The 16960-nt window shown below is 54.4% G+C and overlaps 3 protein-coding genes across 3 annotated transcripts; 1 reads left to right on the top strand and 2 right to left on the bottom strand.

Annotated features, from left to right (window-relative positions):
- Positions 1 to 26: 26 nt before the first annotated feature.
- On the bottom strand, positions 27 to 1123 carry J4E83_006872 (uncharacterized protein; the record flags this gene model as incomplete). The annotated part of the gene is made up of 5 exons (XM_049333782.1): positions 27 to 311; positions 364 to 630; positions 680 to 996; positions 1054 to 1069; positions 1118 to 1123. The coding sequence occupies 5 exons, from the start codon at positions 1121 to 1123 to the stop codon at positions 27 to 29; spliced, it is 891 nt and encodes a 296-aa protein (XP_049187038.1).
- Positions 1124 to 1583: 460 nt separating this feature from the next.
- J4E83_006871 (uncharacterized protein) lies at positions 1584 to 1988 on the top strand (the record flags this gene model as incomplete). Its single annotated transcript, XM_049333781.1, has 1 exon — positions 1584 to 1988. The coding sequence occupies one exon, from the start codon at positions 1584 to 1586 to the stop codon at positions 1986 to 1988; it is 405 nt and encodes a 134-aa protein (XP_049187037.1).
- A 5061-nt stretch (positions 1989 to 7049) lies between these two features.
- On the bottom strand, positions 7050 to 16309 carry J4E83_006870 (Type I Iterative PKS; the record flags this gene model as incomplete). Its single annotated transcript, XM_049333780.1, has 5 exons — positions 7050 to 7252; positions 7346 to 7794; positions 7860 to 8296; positions 8466 to 16210; positions 16264 to 16309. 5 exons carry the CDS (start codon positions 16307 to 16309, stop codon positions 7050 to 7052), a joined length of 8880 nt encoding a protein of 2959 aa, XP_049187036.1.
- Positions 16310 to 16960: the final 651 nt, after the last annotated feature.

The raw sequence follows: 16960 nt of genomic DNA, 5'->3' as shown, positions 1-16960 counted from the left end.
CTCCACACAGCTCCGACATCGCCAGTCTAGCGCAGGAACTCGGCGTTGAGGTAGTCGACAAAGACCTCCTTTATGCGTGCTTTGGAGAAGCTGTGTTGACGATTCAGGGTGATGAATTGGCGGCGAATGCGCTGGAGTTGCGGGAGGGTCATTGGCGTCGCAGGGAGCTCGATGGGCTTCTCGACATCGGCAACGGCTATCTCTCCACCTGCTTCACCAGGGTGGTCTTTCTGGTACACCATTATCTGGGCGAGGATATCGGAGGTCGTCTTATCGAGCTCGTAGAGGTAGTTTTGCTCTGTTGCTGGTTTCTACTGCGTGTTAGACGCCATCTCAACACGTTAGGAGAACTGGAGTACGCACCAGCACGGTCGCGAGGTTCGGCTTGACAGTCTTCATCTTGCCATCGCTGCTGACTATGGTGTCCCATATCTGGTCGCACGGCGGCTTCTCGTCCTCCTCGACGACGATGAACAGCGGACTGTCCCATCGCGTCATGCCATTGGGCTCCTCGTACCGGAAGATGAGGTTCTCAAAATCTTCCTCCTCATAGCCGCCGTCGGCATCTTTATCCGCCAAGAGCTTCTTGTTGTTCTCGCGACATCGTTCGGCGGGCGTGCCTATGTGCAGCTCTAGGACTGTCAGTCGTGCATTCCACCTGCGCACACGGTATACTGACAACGCAGCTTGGAGTCTGTAGGGCCTTGGCTTCGCAGTACAGCTGGTAGCGGAAACCCTTGATGTAGTTCAAGCCATCGGCGATAACGATGTCATCGCGCGACAAGACTCTTTTGACGGCGGAATATTCTTCCGCACGTGCATCCTTCTCGGCTTTCGCGGTATGGTAGACGGCGCGCGACACGCCCAGCGACTGGTCGTTGATGAGATGGACTCTTAGGCGGGAAGTGCGCGCATCAGGAGGCGAACTGGCGATCTTGGCCTCGAAATACTCTTTTAGCTGGAGGGCTCTGGTCGTCTTGCCCGCGGAAGGGAAGCCTTCGTTTGTGGGTTAGCTCGATGGCGGGGGGAAAAGCATGGAGGGGAAGGTGGAACCTGAAATTAAAACGAGCTGCCCTGGTCAGTAGGCGAGTCTGGGGAAGGTTCAACGAGGACTTACGGGCATGATGCGAGTAGGGCGAGCAATGCTTTGCCTGCAAGAGGCAATCCGCGTAAAACTAAAGGAACCTGGCGTCTCGATGCGATGGCAAGCGTCGGCAGATCAGATTGGCCTGTGACGAAATTCACGAGCTAGCAGTCTGAGCCGCGGTCCAAGTAAAGCCATGGATTGTGGTGCCTATCTTGCAGGCGATTCCACCTTCCTTTTGCCTGTATCCTGCTTTGCCTCACCTTGTCCCGACTTCAGCCTTTATTGCACACGTCTAGACGAATTCGCTGGGATTGTTCCGGGTGACGCGCAGAAGATCGCCAATACAGGGTAATATCGAGCTACCACGGGTCCATATTTACTTTACCCATACCCTCGCCTCACCCACTGTCTACACCCTTTGCACTCCTCTGCTCTCCTCGCCTTCATCGAAGACTTCAAAGACTCCACCACGACCCTACCAGCCATTCCCGCAGCCATGTCCAACTACTCGCAACAACACTACGGCACCCCCAGCCGACCCGCCTTCTCTGCCCTCCAGTCCTCCAGCACCCCAGCCGCGAGCTACACCAGCACGTCCGCCTCAAGCCACGCCTCCTCACGCTCCTCGACGCAATCTGCACCGCCCGTCTCACCGTCGACGAGCCCCCAGAACCACCAGTACTTTGGCTCCCTGAACCAGCAGTCGCAACAGTTGCAGCAGCAGCCTCGCATGCAGGCCCAACGGCAGAACAGCTTCGAGTACCAACCCAACAGATCAGGAGCCGGCCAGACGGCTGCTGAGACGACAAACTACCTCAACCAGGCTGCGCTGCTTGCCGAGGCTGCGAAACGGGCACAGATGGCGTGTGTGATGCGAGATCTCGATGGAATGGAACTATAATTTCCATACGACTTGGCTACAGATCCGTCGTACTATGGCAAACACCACCGCGACAAGACCATGCACACCGCGAAAACATTTTGCCGGTCAAAGTCGGCCGTGAGCGGTCTACTTTACATGTGCATGCTTCCAACGGAGTGGGTCCGTCCATCAAAGTCTTCAAACGTCGCGAGGTCATCACTCCACCATTCTCACCGGAAACATTCTTCGCCATACCTTTCGCTCGAGTCTGCGGTGAAGAACGTACCGGTGCTGCGTTTACCGACTATACTGCCCGATATTCTTACCGCGGCTACTTCATTTCGATTGTACATACTTCTCCACTATCGGACCGACTAGGCTGTTCTGTCCACTTTGCACCTTTTCCTACCACGGAGCTCGTATCTTGACAGTTGTACCTTGGGTATCAGACACGTTGAGTAATCCACTGTATTTTGTGCTGTCAGAATACAGTGGCCACCTTTTGGTTCATTGCCCAGGCACATCTTGGACAAACCGAGCTCCCCCATACATCATCTATCTCATAGCTTGGAGTTCCACGGCGAAACAAACATCACACCGTCACTTTTTTCATCATTTCTTTTTCCCTTTTCACATGTCGCGATCCTCGAGTCTAGACTTAATAGCAAACGAGCGCTTTGGGCATTGACAGCATTTCTTTTTAGATGGACTACGCATGCGGATGCGGCATATAGTATAGACCAATCAAGACACTTTGTCCAATATCGTTGCGTTATCGATTGTCGCGCTTCGCTCCTGCTATGCTCACACAGGAAGGCGACGATGCTTGAAGTTTGCGCATGGAGGGGGACTTGCATGATTGTCTAACTTTTGCAGCTTCGATGGCAAACGCTTTGACAAGCCTTGCGATCGTGGGAACTTGTCACGCAAGAGTGTAGAGATTGATACATCTCCATGTAAGTGACCAACTTCAAGCTCAGAAGTGTTTTCCATGGGCCAACTAATGTCCTGTGGTTTCCCTTACCCAGCGAATTTGGATAGTCAAGTTACTGTTGAACCATTTCGTAGAGCCAAATGAGGCATTGGGACCTTCACAGCACACCCCAACAACACAGTGGTACTCGAAAATATATATTGCAATGAATAAAGAACAACACCAACATACTTTTAAATACCAAACAACAATGGCATGCTCGTAACCCTTATCTCTTACCAACGCAGCCTCGTGCGGGGTCCTTCACCGGAACCACCCCAAACGAGCTCGAGAAGATGAAAGGGCGTGCATATGCACATACATATAACCTGCATCGTATAAGAACATGCAGCAAGGCAAAAAACCATAATAGAAAACCCCGAGTATACCGATAAAAGCCTGGTCTGCGCACCATCTGCCTTCTCTGAGGCTCAACACAGATGCACTCATTGCGTGCTTCCCTCTCTATCGTCCGCTTCACTCTTTCATTCATGACCTTTTGCTTGCTACCAGTTGTAGAAGGCCACGGCAACCCGCTCCCCAACCACTCACTGACACGTGCCTCGCCTGCAGCGCCCCTTTGAATCATCCGACCAATGCCAGACTAACGGGTCAACACGCCTCTTTGGCGTCACCAACTCATCGCCCATCTTACTATCGCAGCGTGCCAGCGACGATGGCCGCAGTGCTAGTGACGATGAGCTTGATGCTGAGGGTGCGGGGTTCGCAGATGTGAGCGGATGGCAGAAATCTATGGCCACGATGCTGCCTGATGTGTTGTCTTCGTTGGAGCCGTAAGAGCGCCCTGGCTTGATCATGAAGACGAGGCGTTGGGAGTCGAGGACGCCGATCACGCTGCGTGTGGTGGAAGATGATGAGTTAGTGGTTGGGAGGGTTGGGTTGAGTATGTTGTGGAGGCGCGCTGAGCAAGGACAGCGTGATGAGGGAGGGGGCCACATGCGGACGGGCGACTGGCGGTAGAGTGTTTGCGTGTCCACGAAGGAGGGCTTTGTGTCGTCGATGGGGGCTTTTCCTTTGCTGTTGCTGGTGCTGTTGTGAGTGGAAGTGAAGGCGAGGCCTAGTTCGCGGCGTGATCCTATTCGCAGTCTGAGGCATGGTGCTTGCGAGGGGTTGTTGCAGCAGCGGTCGTCTTCGACTAGATCGACGAAGGAGGTGCATGGGTAGCTATAGGCCCTGAACTTTGTTCGGGAGAGGGTGAACGATCGGGGTGAGTTGTCAGTGTGCGAAAACTCAGGGTGTTGGCTCCAGCTGTAGAGATCGGGTGTGGGTTTCCAGTGAGGATTGTTCGATGAATCTATGAGCGGGAGGAAGAGATCATCCTCAGGCCCAAGTAGTTCATCCGATAGTTCCTCGGTATCGTCCTCTTCTTGGAAGTCCATCTTAGTGACGTAAAAGGTGCGCGACTGGCGAGAAGATGCTTGAGCCCATTCTCGACGCGATTCCACAATCACCGTCTCGTTTGTACGCTCATCAAGCTGTAGTGCAAGATCGGTCCATGAGTCGTGGATTGGTCCTTGCTTGTGCTGTCGACGAAAGAGGCGCTCATCTTTCTGAACGTCATCTGGTTTGTCCAGTGGAAAACGAACCACATGGTAGAAAGAAGTATAATCGATCTCTTCAACTTCAAAGGTGCCCTGGTTGGAGACAGCGTAAAAGTAGTTGTTGTGGATTTCGAACGCGATGGTGGAGCCGATATCAGATCCGTGAAACTTATCGAGCAGTACTGGTCTTTCGCGTTCGGTTATCCGAAAGTCTTCATGGAGTGAGATGCCCTCAATCTCCCATTTGTGATGACCGTCATCGCCGATTCCAGTATGTGTGCCGTAGTATAAATAATGCCTATTGTGTCTAACAAAAAGCTTAGAGCATTCGCTTAGTCGCACCGATTCGATCACTCTTTGTCTATCCGCAAGGTTTGCAGCCGTGTTGATAGCGAATATATGGCTGTCATCCGAGTTGTACTTTGGTATAGCATGCACAGAGAGGATCCGATCAGCATAGTAAAGTAAGCGGACACTGATATTACCAAAAGCTCTGAACTTCGACTCCAAGATAGGCCGAATGACAGCTTGGAGATCGAGACGAATAGCTTCTGTTTGCGAATTGAGATCCGTGACGAGGACTACTCCGGTGTCGCAAACACATATAGTCCCCTGTCGGTACAAAAAGTTATTTCCTTGGCCCAGAACGCGGGCCGAAAACGGGTGCGCAGTTGACAAAGCATGTCTTCTGTCATAAATAGCCTGAAAGGCTTGCTTGTAGGTAATCTTCTCTATTCGGGCTGAAGACGCTTCCTCGGTGTGTGGATAGTTGATCTATAAGCAGCGTCAGCATTCCGTGTAAGCAAGACGACCATTTGGCGTCATCTGACCTCGACAGCACGCCTGACAACTGTCCTTTCGTCTAGTACGGCTCTTAAATGTCGGCATGTTTGGCTGAGATGAACGATATCCTCAAGATTCAAATCCAAGGTGATACAGAAGAGTAAATCAAAAGGTAGTTGGTCGAGGGAAGTCGTCATAGAACGAGAATAAGATATATAGACTAAGCGAAGAAGGCACGTGAGTAGATGTCCATGCGAGTAATTGGCTAAGAAGAAGCAAGATCTGGAGATCTCGACAAGAGAAAGGGTTCAAGCTAAGGAGAGGTGGCGTAAGTTGGCTGCGGAGTACTGCTCGCTGGATGCGCGGCAAGCACGGGCTTTGAATGCTCTCAAGCGCAGAGCCTCAGTAACACTAAAAGGGCGGACCTCCGTTCTTGGGTAAAGCTAACCTTGCAATAGCGTCAGCGCCTCTTCATTTAGCGCAATCCCCGGTTACTCTCCTTTGGTTACGTTGGGAAGGCTGAGAATCCACAAGCTATATAGGTCTGATGATATTAGGCGGGGTCGAATGGGGGCCACGATGCACGATGTACAAGTCCGACCGATCGAAAACGGTCATGTGCCCTGTCGTACACGTTTGGAACTATGTCGTGTGTCAAGAGTCGGGTTGAAGGGCTGTGCCAAGTGCGCATGAGCCGCATCGGTGGAAATTCGGTTAAGGTAAGCGTGCGGCTCTGCTCACCCCGAACAACCCTGCTCTTCCTTGTAGTCTCAGTCTGCTAAGAATCCTGCACACCTGTGAACCAAGGGGCTAAGACTCGGTGCTAGTTGACCAGCTGATGGGTCGACGCGCTTTGCAATATCACATCGACAGTAAAGGGTGGTTTTGGCCCCCATCATGCTACGTGTATGCACGTACTCTCGATGGACACTCAGCCTTGCTCTGCAGATCTCATGGCTTCGAGTACAACACTTGCCCCGCAAGGCTGGACCCAGAACTGATGCAATCGATATACTGTACGTTCAGCGTTATGCTCATGCAGCTCGTGGCATGGTGTGGTGCATATAGTGTCTTTTCAAGCATGTTCAACGCCCTTTGCCCTGGACGCGCAGCGTGCATGCCTAGGATCGGGGAGGCGGGATGTTTGTGATGCCAACTGCAGCTTGCTGGTGACATTCTACCGGTCGTTGCGCATTAAAGCCTGAAAACGCAGGAAACCATCAAGGAGGCTGACCAGTAGTGCGCAGTGCAGTAAGCCATTGGGCATAATGTACATGCGGTTCGCCATGTGATTCATCCTCGCAAAGTGCTTGGGCTCTTCCGGTTTGGTACAAAAGAATATCGAAAGACCAGTTGCGGAAACTCTAGGTGAGGGGACTACTCGAATGAAGACTGATTGGTCGTCCTTGCAGCACGCTGGCCTTCGTAGCGACGAACGGATGCGTGCCTCCTTGCTTCGATGGTACCCGACCAGGCTGAATAATCGTGTCACTCCGTCAAGATTCTTGTACTCTTGCACGATGTATGGCCTTCCCAGCTCTTACGAGGATCCAACTAACACGTCCCACATGGATTTGGTGGAACTTGGTGCCGAGTGTATACGCACATGACCGATCGCGTGGTTGCTCGTGTCTCATAGCATCAGGCTAGAAAACTAGCGGAACCATTTTAACGGAATTGGAGAAATGAAGCGACACGGCAGGATCCTCCGGTGTTGAAGTGGGTGTCCGTCCCGCAGAGCGACGGAGGCTCGACAGCTCAGAGATAGCCACGCGCATCCACTCACTGCTCTGGACCGGCGCGTTGGCGTTCGTGCCCTTCCCACCCGATATACGGCCAGCCGTTTGGTAGGCTCGAGTAGGGCGGCAGAGTGTATCGTCCTTTACAGCTTCCCGCATCCGGACAATCCAGGTTGCATAAGCCGAAGGTCTTGCAGTAGCATTCTTTCGCGGTTGGGCAGTGGACAGGAGGTTTGCCGAAAATCACTATCAGTCATGTTAGCACATGATCCACGCCACTTAAAGAAACAAAAAGCGCGCAGAGCCTCATCACGAGCGGGGTAGCGAATGTCGACTTACTGTGCCAGGAGTACTCAAACACCCTCCCACTGATAGCATCCCCCAACTCAGTCCCCATAATCCAATCCCGATACTTCTCATACTGCTCCTTGCTCCTCTCCCTAATCTTGTCCCTCGTGGCCGCAAACTGCGCACAGCAGCTCACCCCAACAGCATCCGGCACCTTCTCCCCCGGAAAGAGGCTCTCAAAGGCCGTCTTATACTGTCCGCCCGCATGCACGGCCTCTCTGTGTTCGCCCGCTTCCGCCAGCGGCTTGATCTCGTTGGGGCAGCCGAGGGACCAGGCGCAGCGGATGTTGACGTAGCCTTCTTTCTCGAGGTAGGGCAGCTGGAAGTGGCGCAGCATGGGGAGGCCGTCGTAGTCGGGGTCGTCGTTGTGCCATTGGTAGCGGTTGGGGTGGATGAAGAGGACGTTGTCGGGGAGGGACGCGTAGTGGTCGATTATGTAGCTGCGCGCGTATCCGTCGTTAGCATGCTGGACATGGGACGAAAGATGGTATGGATGGGGACGTACGTCAGATAGACCATGCTCTCTCGGCCCTTGTTCTTCGGCACCGTGAGCTCCGCGCTCGGATCGTCGACATGGTAGATATTCTTCTCCCAGTGCGGAAAGTACTCCTCGAGCCACGTTGCGTTCTCGGAACTCTGGCTAGCGACGACGACGGCGGTCCGACGCGCTTTGATGCCGTCGTTCGCTTTTAGCGGCTTCCCTTTCGGGTTGTGCGATGACTCGTCTGGCTGCTGCTCATCGTAGAGTTCGTCGGGAAGGTGCGACTTGGCCGATCCAGCTGAGGCCGCCGTCTTGTCCCAGAGCTCGAACTTCAGATGGACGAAGAGCGCGGTGAGAAGGACGATATTGACGAGTATGACCACATTGCGAGCAGTGATTAGACGAGGCATGGCGCCACAAAACAAAGTGCCCACGATGTTTGCACGACGGTTTCCAGGAACCTGGGGCATCGCATATCACATGCGAACACCAGGGGTGATCGGCGCTAGCCCGGTTCAAGCTCACATTAGCGTGGTAGCGTAGAAGAAGCCAAGAATACAAAGGACTATCACAACTCTTTTCTATTCTCTATGGCATTCTATACCCGAAATCGTTCTACACACTACGTACTATCCGCTCCGCCAACGCCGCAATACTCGTGCGTGAATCCAATAGATCCACCATGCCAACCTTGTACCCCAGCGCAACGTGGAACCAATTTCGTAACTCGGCTGCAATCAAACTATCGACGCCATGGTCCGAAACGGCACGCGCGCAATTCACAGTCGTTGGATCAAGCAAGAGCATAGTCGCAACCGCGTTGGATATGGCTGATGTGACGAGTGCGAGGGCTTCCGCGTGGCACGCGAGTTGATCTGATCCAGGAGCAGCGTTGCGAGCCTTTTGCACAGCAGCACCGAATGCGTCGCGGACCTGCGCTGTGGATGAGCGTGCAGTGTCCTTAGGTGGAGAGTCGGCACCGCTCTCTTCCTGGTGCAAAGCATCTTCGAATGCACGCATCACATGGGAAACGCGAGCGTCGCCATGCCAGCGAGGTGTTGCAAAGCTTCGGATACCCATCTCAGCGTCGTCGCGCTCTTTTGCAAGCATGTGTGCCGGATCCATGTACGTTACGTAGGTAGCGGCGGCGAGGGGATCAGTGGCAGGTACATTGGAAGGGGGAAGAAATGCTGGCTCGAGAAGGCGGAGGAAGTAGCTTTCAGATTCAGTCAGGACTTTGTTCCGCGCCATCAAATCCAGTGTCGTGGTGTCGGTGCTTAGGTGGCCAACGTCGTTGACAAGGCCAAACTGCGCAGCCGTAGCAGGCAGACCTAGACGGCGGCGGTAGCGTGCGAACTGGTCCTGGAAGTTGTTGGCCGCCGTGTACGCAGCCTGAGTCGCGAAGCTCAGAACCGAGAGGATGGAAGTGGTCATGACGAAGAATTCCAACGGCAAGTGTTTGGTTGTGTCGTGTAGATTCTGCGTGCCAAGTACTTTCGCGGCGAGGCCATCCTGCCAGCCAGGGGCTGTCACCTTGTCGAAAGAGATATCTTGGTAGGAAACGGCGCAGTGGACGATGCCCTTGAGTTCGCCAATGGTGGATGCGTACTCAACGGCTTTTGCGACACTCTCTCGAATACCGAGATCGCAAGCAACGGGATGTACACGAATATCAGATTCGGCGAGCCTGTCCACAAGTGTCTGCGCTTCGGGCGCGCTCCCACCACGGCGGGACAAGATAACGAGCTCTCGTGCACCACGATCACCCATCCACTGGATAATAGACCGTCCCAGACCGCTCAGTCCACCAGTGATGATGTAGCAGGCTGCTGGGTCGAAGGTGACGGCTGGTGGTGCCTGTACCATGCGTACCAGTGAGTTCGATGCGAATGTCACAACTAGCTTGCCAACATGTTTGCCTTTGGAGAAAGCCAGCAACGTCTGGTGGAGTTGGGAGATGTCCGAGGTAGCCAGAGGTTGGATCGGACTGATACGCCCCGCACGGTAGTGAGCGTCCACCGCGGTCATAAGCTCGGCACCTAGTTTAGGGTCGCGATCTACGACACGGGCAAGATCGAAAGATGAGAAGCTGGCGCTCTTCTGAAACAGCTCAAGACCGATTGCACGGGCATCCTCGACGTCTGCGCGGCCAATGTCGATTATATGGCCGAGTGGAGCGAGTGCTTTGGCTGTCTCATGAAGCATATCACCCTGAGCAGTGCTGAGAATGACATCGAAGCCCCCGTTGCGCGTGGCAGCCGCAGCACGATTCATTTCGGCCTTTTGACGTGCCGAAAACACATTCGCAGGGGGCAGACCAATGGTCTTTACAAGGAAGTGCAGTTTCTCTTGCGAACCAGCCATAGCAAAAACTTGGGCGCCTTTGGCACGGGCGAGTTGGATGGCAGCCAGGCCAACACCGCCTGAGGCTGACTGAACCAAAACACTCTGGCCCTGACGCAGACGAGTAAGGTGTTCGAATGCGTACACTGCCGTCATGTAGACAACAGGCATGGTGGCCATGTGAACAAGGTCATCGGTAGGTCTTACTTTGCAAGCGAAAGCTGAAGGAACGCGAGCATAGTTGCCAAAATGGCCTTTCCCTAGACCGTAGACTGGGTTTCCCACCGCGAAAGAGCTCGCAGCATCAGTGCCGACCTGAGTGACGATACCAGCGTACTCAGATGACAAGTTGTTGCCGTCGAAGCGGCCAGTAGCCAAGACTAGATCCTTCCAGTTGAGACCGACGGCAGTGACCCTAACCTCAATGTAGTCACATGGCAGGGGTTGTTTGCGCAGCTCTGTGTAGGGACGGAAGTACAAGGAGCTGAGGATACCCGGTGTTTCAAAGGCAGCGCGGACAGGGCCTTGCGTATCCAGTGGTAGAAGCTCAGCGCCATGGGTAGCTGGTGTAACGAGAGGCTCCGCATAAGCAGACAACGCAGGCTCGGGCAGCAGGCGACTCACCCACAGGTAGCCGCCATGCCAGGCAAATTCGCGATCTTCGCTCGTCTCGCTATTAATGGGTCGCTGCAAGGCTAGCTCGCAGTCGGCCAGGACGCGAATGAGTTCGTCACTCTGCTGCAGATCGTCCAGGACAAAGTGGTCGGCGTCTATATCGACTGAGCAGAAGCGGCCTGTAGGCGCCTCAGTTGAGATGATGCGTAGTAGACCGCCAGCGATAGCGCCGTTGGGACTACGGCCGACTGCCATGCCCGTCGAGGTGAGCCATAGCATGCTACTGGTGTGATGAGTAAGGTGCTGGAAGAGCTCTAGCTGGCGCTCATCGGCAGCGAGCAATAGATGGTCATCGTCCAGGAAAGCCACTACACGAGCGTCGACAGGCAATTCACGGACTGAGCTGTCAAGTCGTACCGTCGTCGTCGATTCTCCGCGACATTCCAGCAAACGGGCTAGTTGAGCGAGCAAAGGCGGTGGTTGTGCTGTGCTATGGAGAAGATGCACAGGCTGAACAGCCACACGCGCCGCGTTCGCAGCCTTTTCAGTCATATCGACCACGCCGGCCACGACAACACTCGACTGGGTCCAAGGCGCGGGATAGTCGTCCAGCACGATTTCGGCTCCTGTAAACCCGACCGAACGCAGCGTTGCGTCCCAGCCGGCCACATCGAGAAAAGGCCGCTGCATGCGTCCGTCATTCACGCCGTGCCAGTATCCTTCTTGTGCACCGCCGATCATGTCGACCCACGCACTGCTGCCCGTCACTTCGGCCAGCACCAATTTTCCGCCAGTTTTGAGTAGCTTGCGCGCCGTCTGCAACGCTTTTGCAACCGATGCAGCCGTGTGCACGGCCTGCGACGCAAACACCACGTCGTACGCCGCCTCGAAGCCCGCTGGCAGCGTGTCTTGTTCCATGTCCAGCACTGAAAAGTGCACATCGCCGTAATTGCTGAGCTGCAATCGCGCCGCCTGCAGCGCATTTTCGCTCGTATCTGTTACTGTGTAGTCGCGGTATCGCTTGATGCTGTTCCCACTGTTGAGCGTCTCGAGCACCAAGCGCGCCGTCTGACCCTTCCCGCCCTTGAGTTCCAATATCCGAAGGCTCGGATTGGCATGAGCCATTGAGTCGAAAACAGTAGATAAGTGAGTGTGAACCCCCGTTACGAACAGGCTCTTCTCAAAAAAGTCAGTCAGCAGCCCGCCTTCAGCCAGGACCGCTTCGCCACTCCTGCGCCTGTCCACGATATCAACCATGTGTGCGTGAAGCCGCTGCATACACCTGACTTCGACAAGATGACCGTGGCCTTCATATGCCTCTCGCAGACGTCGCTTGCGATCCTCCGCCGAGAGTTTTGTTGACTGCTCAGCTTGACCTCTCTTGGCCAACTGTCGAAGCTTTGCGATATAGCGACCCGTTGTTCCCAAACCATCAATTTCCATTGAGTCGGTGTCATTCAAGAGCGTCTCAGTCACGTCGATGGCGATGAGCGACGCTATACTATCGAGCTGAGCAAGCACTGGTCCTTGAGCGACATTTCCCGACGGTATGGGGAATAGTAGACGAGCCTGCTCATTACTGAGACTTCGGAAGTCTGGTTTGTACACCATACGTGTGAACGGGCTCGAAAAGCCCCTGGCTCCGGTCTTGTCTGAAGATGTTGCCTCTAAGCTGTAACTAACGCAACGGAGGTTCTCAATGTCCACAAGGATATCGCCTGCCTCATCCTGAAGCTGTAGCTGGAGGTACGCGGATCGGAGGCCCTTGAACTCGCCGTATGCGACCGCTGTACCCGATGCTTGGTCAATGTTGCTCTTGACACGCAGCTCGGACAAGTGAATGGGAACGAATGCTGTCGTCGTTTTGTCCGTTTGGCCTCCATGGGATGCGAGGAGGCCAAGTTGGATCATGGCGTCTAATGAGGCGGGATGGATAGCATATTCAGATTCTCCACCTCTAATCGTGCCCGCCGTAGTCTGTAGATTGAGTCTGGCAGCGGCATGATTCTTGGTCGGGTCGGCTCGAATCTCAGACAAGGCTTGGAACGCAGGGCCGTAGCCAAGACCTATCGCAGCGAACTTCTTGTACCAGCTGCGCGCATTCACCGCTCGAGATTCGGAAGCTACGCTCATCTTTTCAACTTGCGAGTGCTCAGAGACGTCCACCCTGACCATACCGGTGCAGTGTTCCGTCCACTGCTCCGTGTCACGTGTGACGGAGCTGACTGAGAAATTGACCCAAGCCGGCTCTTGTGCAGTGGCTTTGTCGTCGAGCTCCAGGCTGAGCATGATTTCGATGCCATATTGATCCTCAGGAACGTTCAGTGCTGACTTGATATTGACGTTGCGAAGTGAGTGCCCTAGAATTGGCTGTGCGTCCTCGGTAGCCTGGTAGAGCTGCGTTGCCGCCACCATTGCCATACACATATATCCAGCAGCCGGGAATACAACGTTCGGCAGAAGCCGATGATCACTCAGCCAGGGAAGGTCTTTCAAACGTAGCACGTTGCGGTATTGCGGTCGAAGTTTCGCGTTGCCAGCTACCCTTGATCCGATAAGGTCATGCCTGCGGATGGTACGAAGACGATATTCCTTGCTAGCCCGACTCTCATAGTAAGCGACTGGTCCGTACGTGAACTGATATGGCGGAAGATCAATAGCGGTAGTGCCGTGTTCTAGCGCCCCAGCACCTGCATCTACCGCGTTCACGGCAGCCAAGTCGATCTTAGCGTTGAGACCAAATAGTGACCCGGCGAGCTGTAGCAAAGATCTTGCATTGTCTTCTCCTCGCTTCAACGCGTACACATATGGAAGTGGCTTGCCGATGCTCTTTAGAATCTGGTCAAGCGGGCTCCTTAGCGCCGGGTGCGGTCCGATTTCCACGAACGCCTTGATGTCGAGTTCTTCCTGCCCTACCAAGTTGGCGACTGCGTCTGAGAATTGGACGGGTGACTCAAGATTGGCTCTCCAGTATGAAACCGGAAGGTTCGCTCCTGCAAGACTCTTCCAAGGAGTGACCGACGAAGACCAAGGGATATGAGGGTACTTTGGGCGCTGGTCTTTCAGCCCGGACTTCTCGAGGTAGGCCATGCCATCGGTCAGCAGTGCCTCATACGCATGGCCAAGCGCAATCATGTGATGTGAGTGATATGCATTTCCACCCGTCTTCAGAAGTCGGTTGAAGACGTTGTCATGCGTGAGGGTCGTAGCGAGCCGCTTCACAGCCTCCTCGTCTCCAGAGAGCGTCAGGCTGCCGGGCGAGTTGACAGCTGCAATCTTGATGCATTGCTCGAGCCCCTCAAGGTAGTCACTGGCCTGCTCACGATCTAGACTGACAGCCAGCATGACGCCCTTCTTCTTATTCCGCGCCACAGCTTGCCCGCGGAAGAAACTCGCAGCAATCGCTTCGGCGGCAGTAATGCGACCGGCCGCGTAAGCAGCTGCCATCTCGCCAGAGGAGTGTCCCACGACACCTGCAGGGCTGACAGACCATGAGGCAAGGAGGTCGACCAGACCGATCTGTACCGCTGTGCAGACTGTTTGCGAGACATCCGGCATCTGCACGCGATCCGGTTCGCAATTTCCAGAAAGTATCTCTGCAATTTTCCAGGACGGCGCTCCAGGTAGAGATTCCAGTACACGGTCCAGATAGTCGATTGATGTGCGGAAGGCATTGTAGTCAAAGAGTTGGGCGCCCATGGCATGCCACTGCGCGCCCTGCCCGGTGAAGACGAAAGCTAGACGCGACTCATCGGGCGGACTTGAGAAGGTCTTTTCCAGATTCTTCATCAGTCCCTGCGCAACGTCGTGTTTGCTAACGATGCGGAAAGTCCGCTGTGCAAGTTTGGAACGTTGCGCCGCGAGTGTGTATGCCACGTCTGCTAGTGAATGTTTATCGATGACATGAGCGAGTGCGTCTATGTTTGCATTGAGGGAAGTGTCGCTGTGAGCAGCGAAAGGTAACAGCACCAGTTCACGTGTGTTGGCATATGCTTTTCTTGTTTTCGTAGGAGGTTGAAGCGTAAGGAGCTGAGATGCCGCCAAGCCATTCCCATGGCTGTGAGTCGAGCCATTCGCATGGCCATTCGTATGGCCATTGACTGGTCTGGTTCTGTTAACGATACCCGGCTTGACATAGTCCGGATACACAACTTCCACGTGGTCGAGAATGCAGTGCCCGATAGAGCCCCCAAATCCAGCAGACGTAACACTGGCACGTCGCAGCTTGTCTTCTGGCCATGGCATGACTTCGGTAACGACCCTGGCTTTGGCCTTGTCGAAATCGATCCTAGGGTTCAACGTCGTCACGCCGATGCTAGGCGGAATCACCCCTGCTTCAAGGGCGAGTACGACTTTGAAGATACCCGCAAGAGCTGCAGCACCTTCAGTATGTCCAAGATTGGTCTTGACGGATCCAATCAACAAACGATCCTCCTCTGAGCTGGATCGTCCCGGCCCGAACACCTTACCAGCAGCTTCTACCTCGAGTGGATCGCCGACCCGTGTGCCCGTCCCGTGACACTCGAGAAATGGCGTTTCGGAAGGAGACAGATTACCGGCGTTCTGGTAGGCCTTCCGGATGATGTCCTCCTGGGCAGTCCCGCTTGGATGCGTTATCCCGCTGGAGCGACCGTTGGCGCCGATAGCGCTGCCGCGAACGAGTGCACGAATCGGATTTCCGTCCTGCATGGCCTGCTGCGGCTTCTTCACGTAAATAGCTGCGAAGCCCTCGCCACGAGCGTAGCCATCAGCTGCGGCATCAAACGCATGGCTCATGGAGGTACCAGACAGGGCTCCCAGCTTGTCCATGGCGATCTGCATGCTGGGATCCATGATGTAGTTCGCTGTCGCCACAATCGCCGAGTCGCAGTCTCCATCCCGGATAGCCTGGATCGCCATATGAAGTCCGTACATGGCAGACGTGCAGGCACTGTCGAGAGTGACGCTGGGTCCACGCAAATTGAACACGTAGTTGATGCGGTTGCTGAGGATGTTGTGACACACCCCTGTGGTAGCATGTGCCCTGGCGTACTCCCAGTCACGTGTCTGCGCATACGAGTTGTCATAGGATATATCGGCGACATAAACGCCCGTGCGCGTCCCGTTGACACTTTCCCACGTCTCGCCTGCGCTCTCCAGTGCCTCGTACACTACTTCCAGTAGCTTGCGTTGGGAAGGGTCGATGGTTTCTGCTTCAAGGCCTGAGATGCCGAAGAAAGATGGATCGAACAGTCGTGGATCTTCAGTCACCACGTAGCCTCCCTTTGCTGCCGTGGTGCCCGGTCTCTCTGGGTTGGGATGGTAAAAGCCCTTTGCCGAGAAGCGTGGCGCCGCCCAATCCTGATAGCCGGAGCGCTTGTTTAGCAAAAGTTCCCACAGATCCGTAGGATTACGGACGCCTCCAGCCCAGCGGCAACCTGAACTGCGTCAGCACGAGCTCAAGATGTACAGTTATTACATGAACACATACCCATTCCGACTATCGCCATAGGCTCAGGGTCTTCGGATCTAGCCATCTTCAATTGTCTAATTGTATTTGGAAAAGTGCGAGGATAAAAACAGCAAAACGATGATGAACTGTTGCAATGGTTCCAGCATGCCAATGCACGTCGATTTGAGAGATTATATGTGTTGAACGGTCCTGTCCATCCCAAGGCTTCGACCTGTGAAACCCACACTCTGGTCTCTATAATCGATCAGCCACATGAACGGGCAGAAGATCGTCTGTAATCCGCTGAAGTTCAACCGATAGGCCTCATTACCAAAGAACGAGATAAGCCCATGCCAAGACAGTGTTCGCAGCTGAATCCTGTCAGCTTACTAGCCGTCGAAATTCGGCCGAAACCCGCTATGCAGTCTGCACAGATGTGGGGAGTATGCGGGAAAGGAATGTTATCCCTTGCGTATGAGCTCGAAAGGTGAGTATCGCCAACATCATACACCGCCTTGGGTGGGGTACGTATTGTGGTCGGCGATGTGCCGCAGACATTTCCGGAGGAGAGATCAGCCAGGTCGCTTGAACCGAAGTTTGTCGGGCGAAAGAGCATAGATTCTTGAAGTAAGTATCGGTTGAGCAGAGCTGGTTGTGGGCCAAATCGGCTATCTTCGATAGCTGTGCCGAGGTGGCCTTTGCCTATGGCAGCCGCTGTGTTAGAGTAGTGCCCAGT

The sequence above is a fragment of the Alternaria metachromatica genome, assembly GCF_023757995.1.
Source record: "Alternaria metachromatica strain BMP 0045 chromosome Unknown scaffold_16, whole genome shotgun sequence".
Classification (NCBI taxonomy): domain Eukaryota; kingdom Fungi; phylum Ascomycota; class Dothideomycetes; order Pleosporales; family Pleosporaceae; genus Alternaria; species Alternaria metachromatica.
The sequence above is the reverse complement of the archived record's forward strand: the minus strand, read 5'-3'. Positions and strand labels throughout refer to the sequence as shown.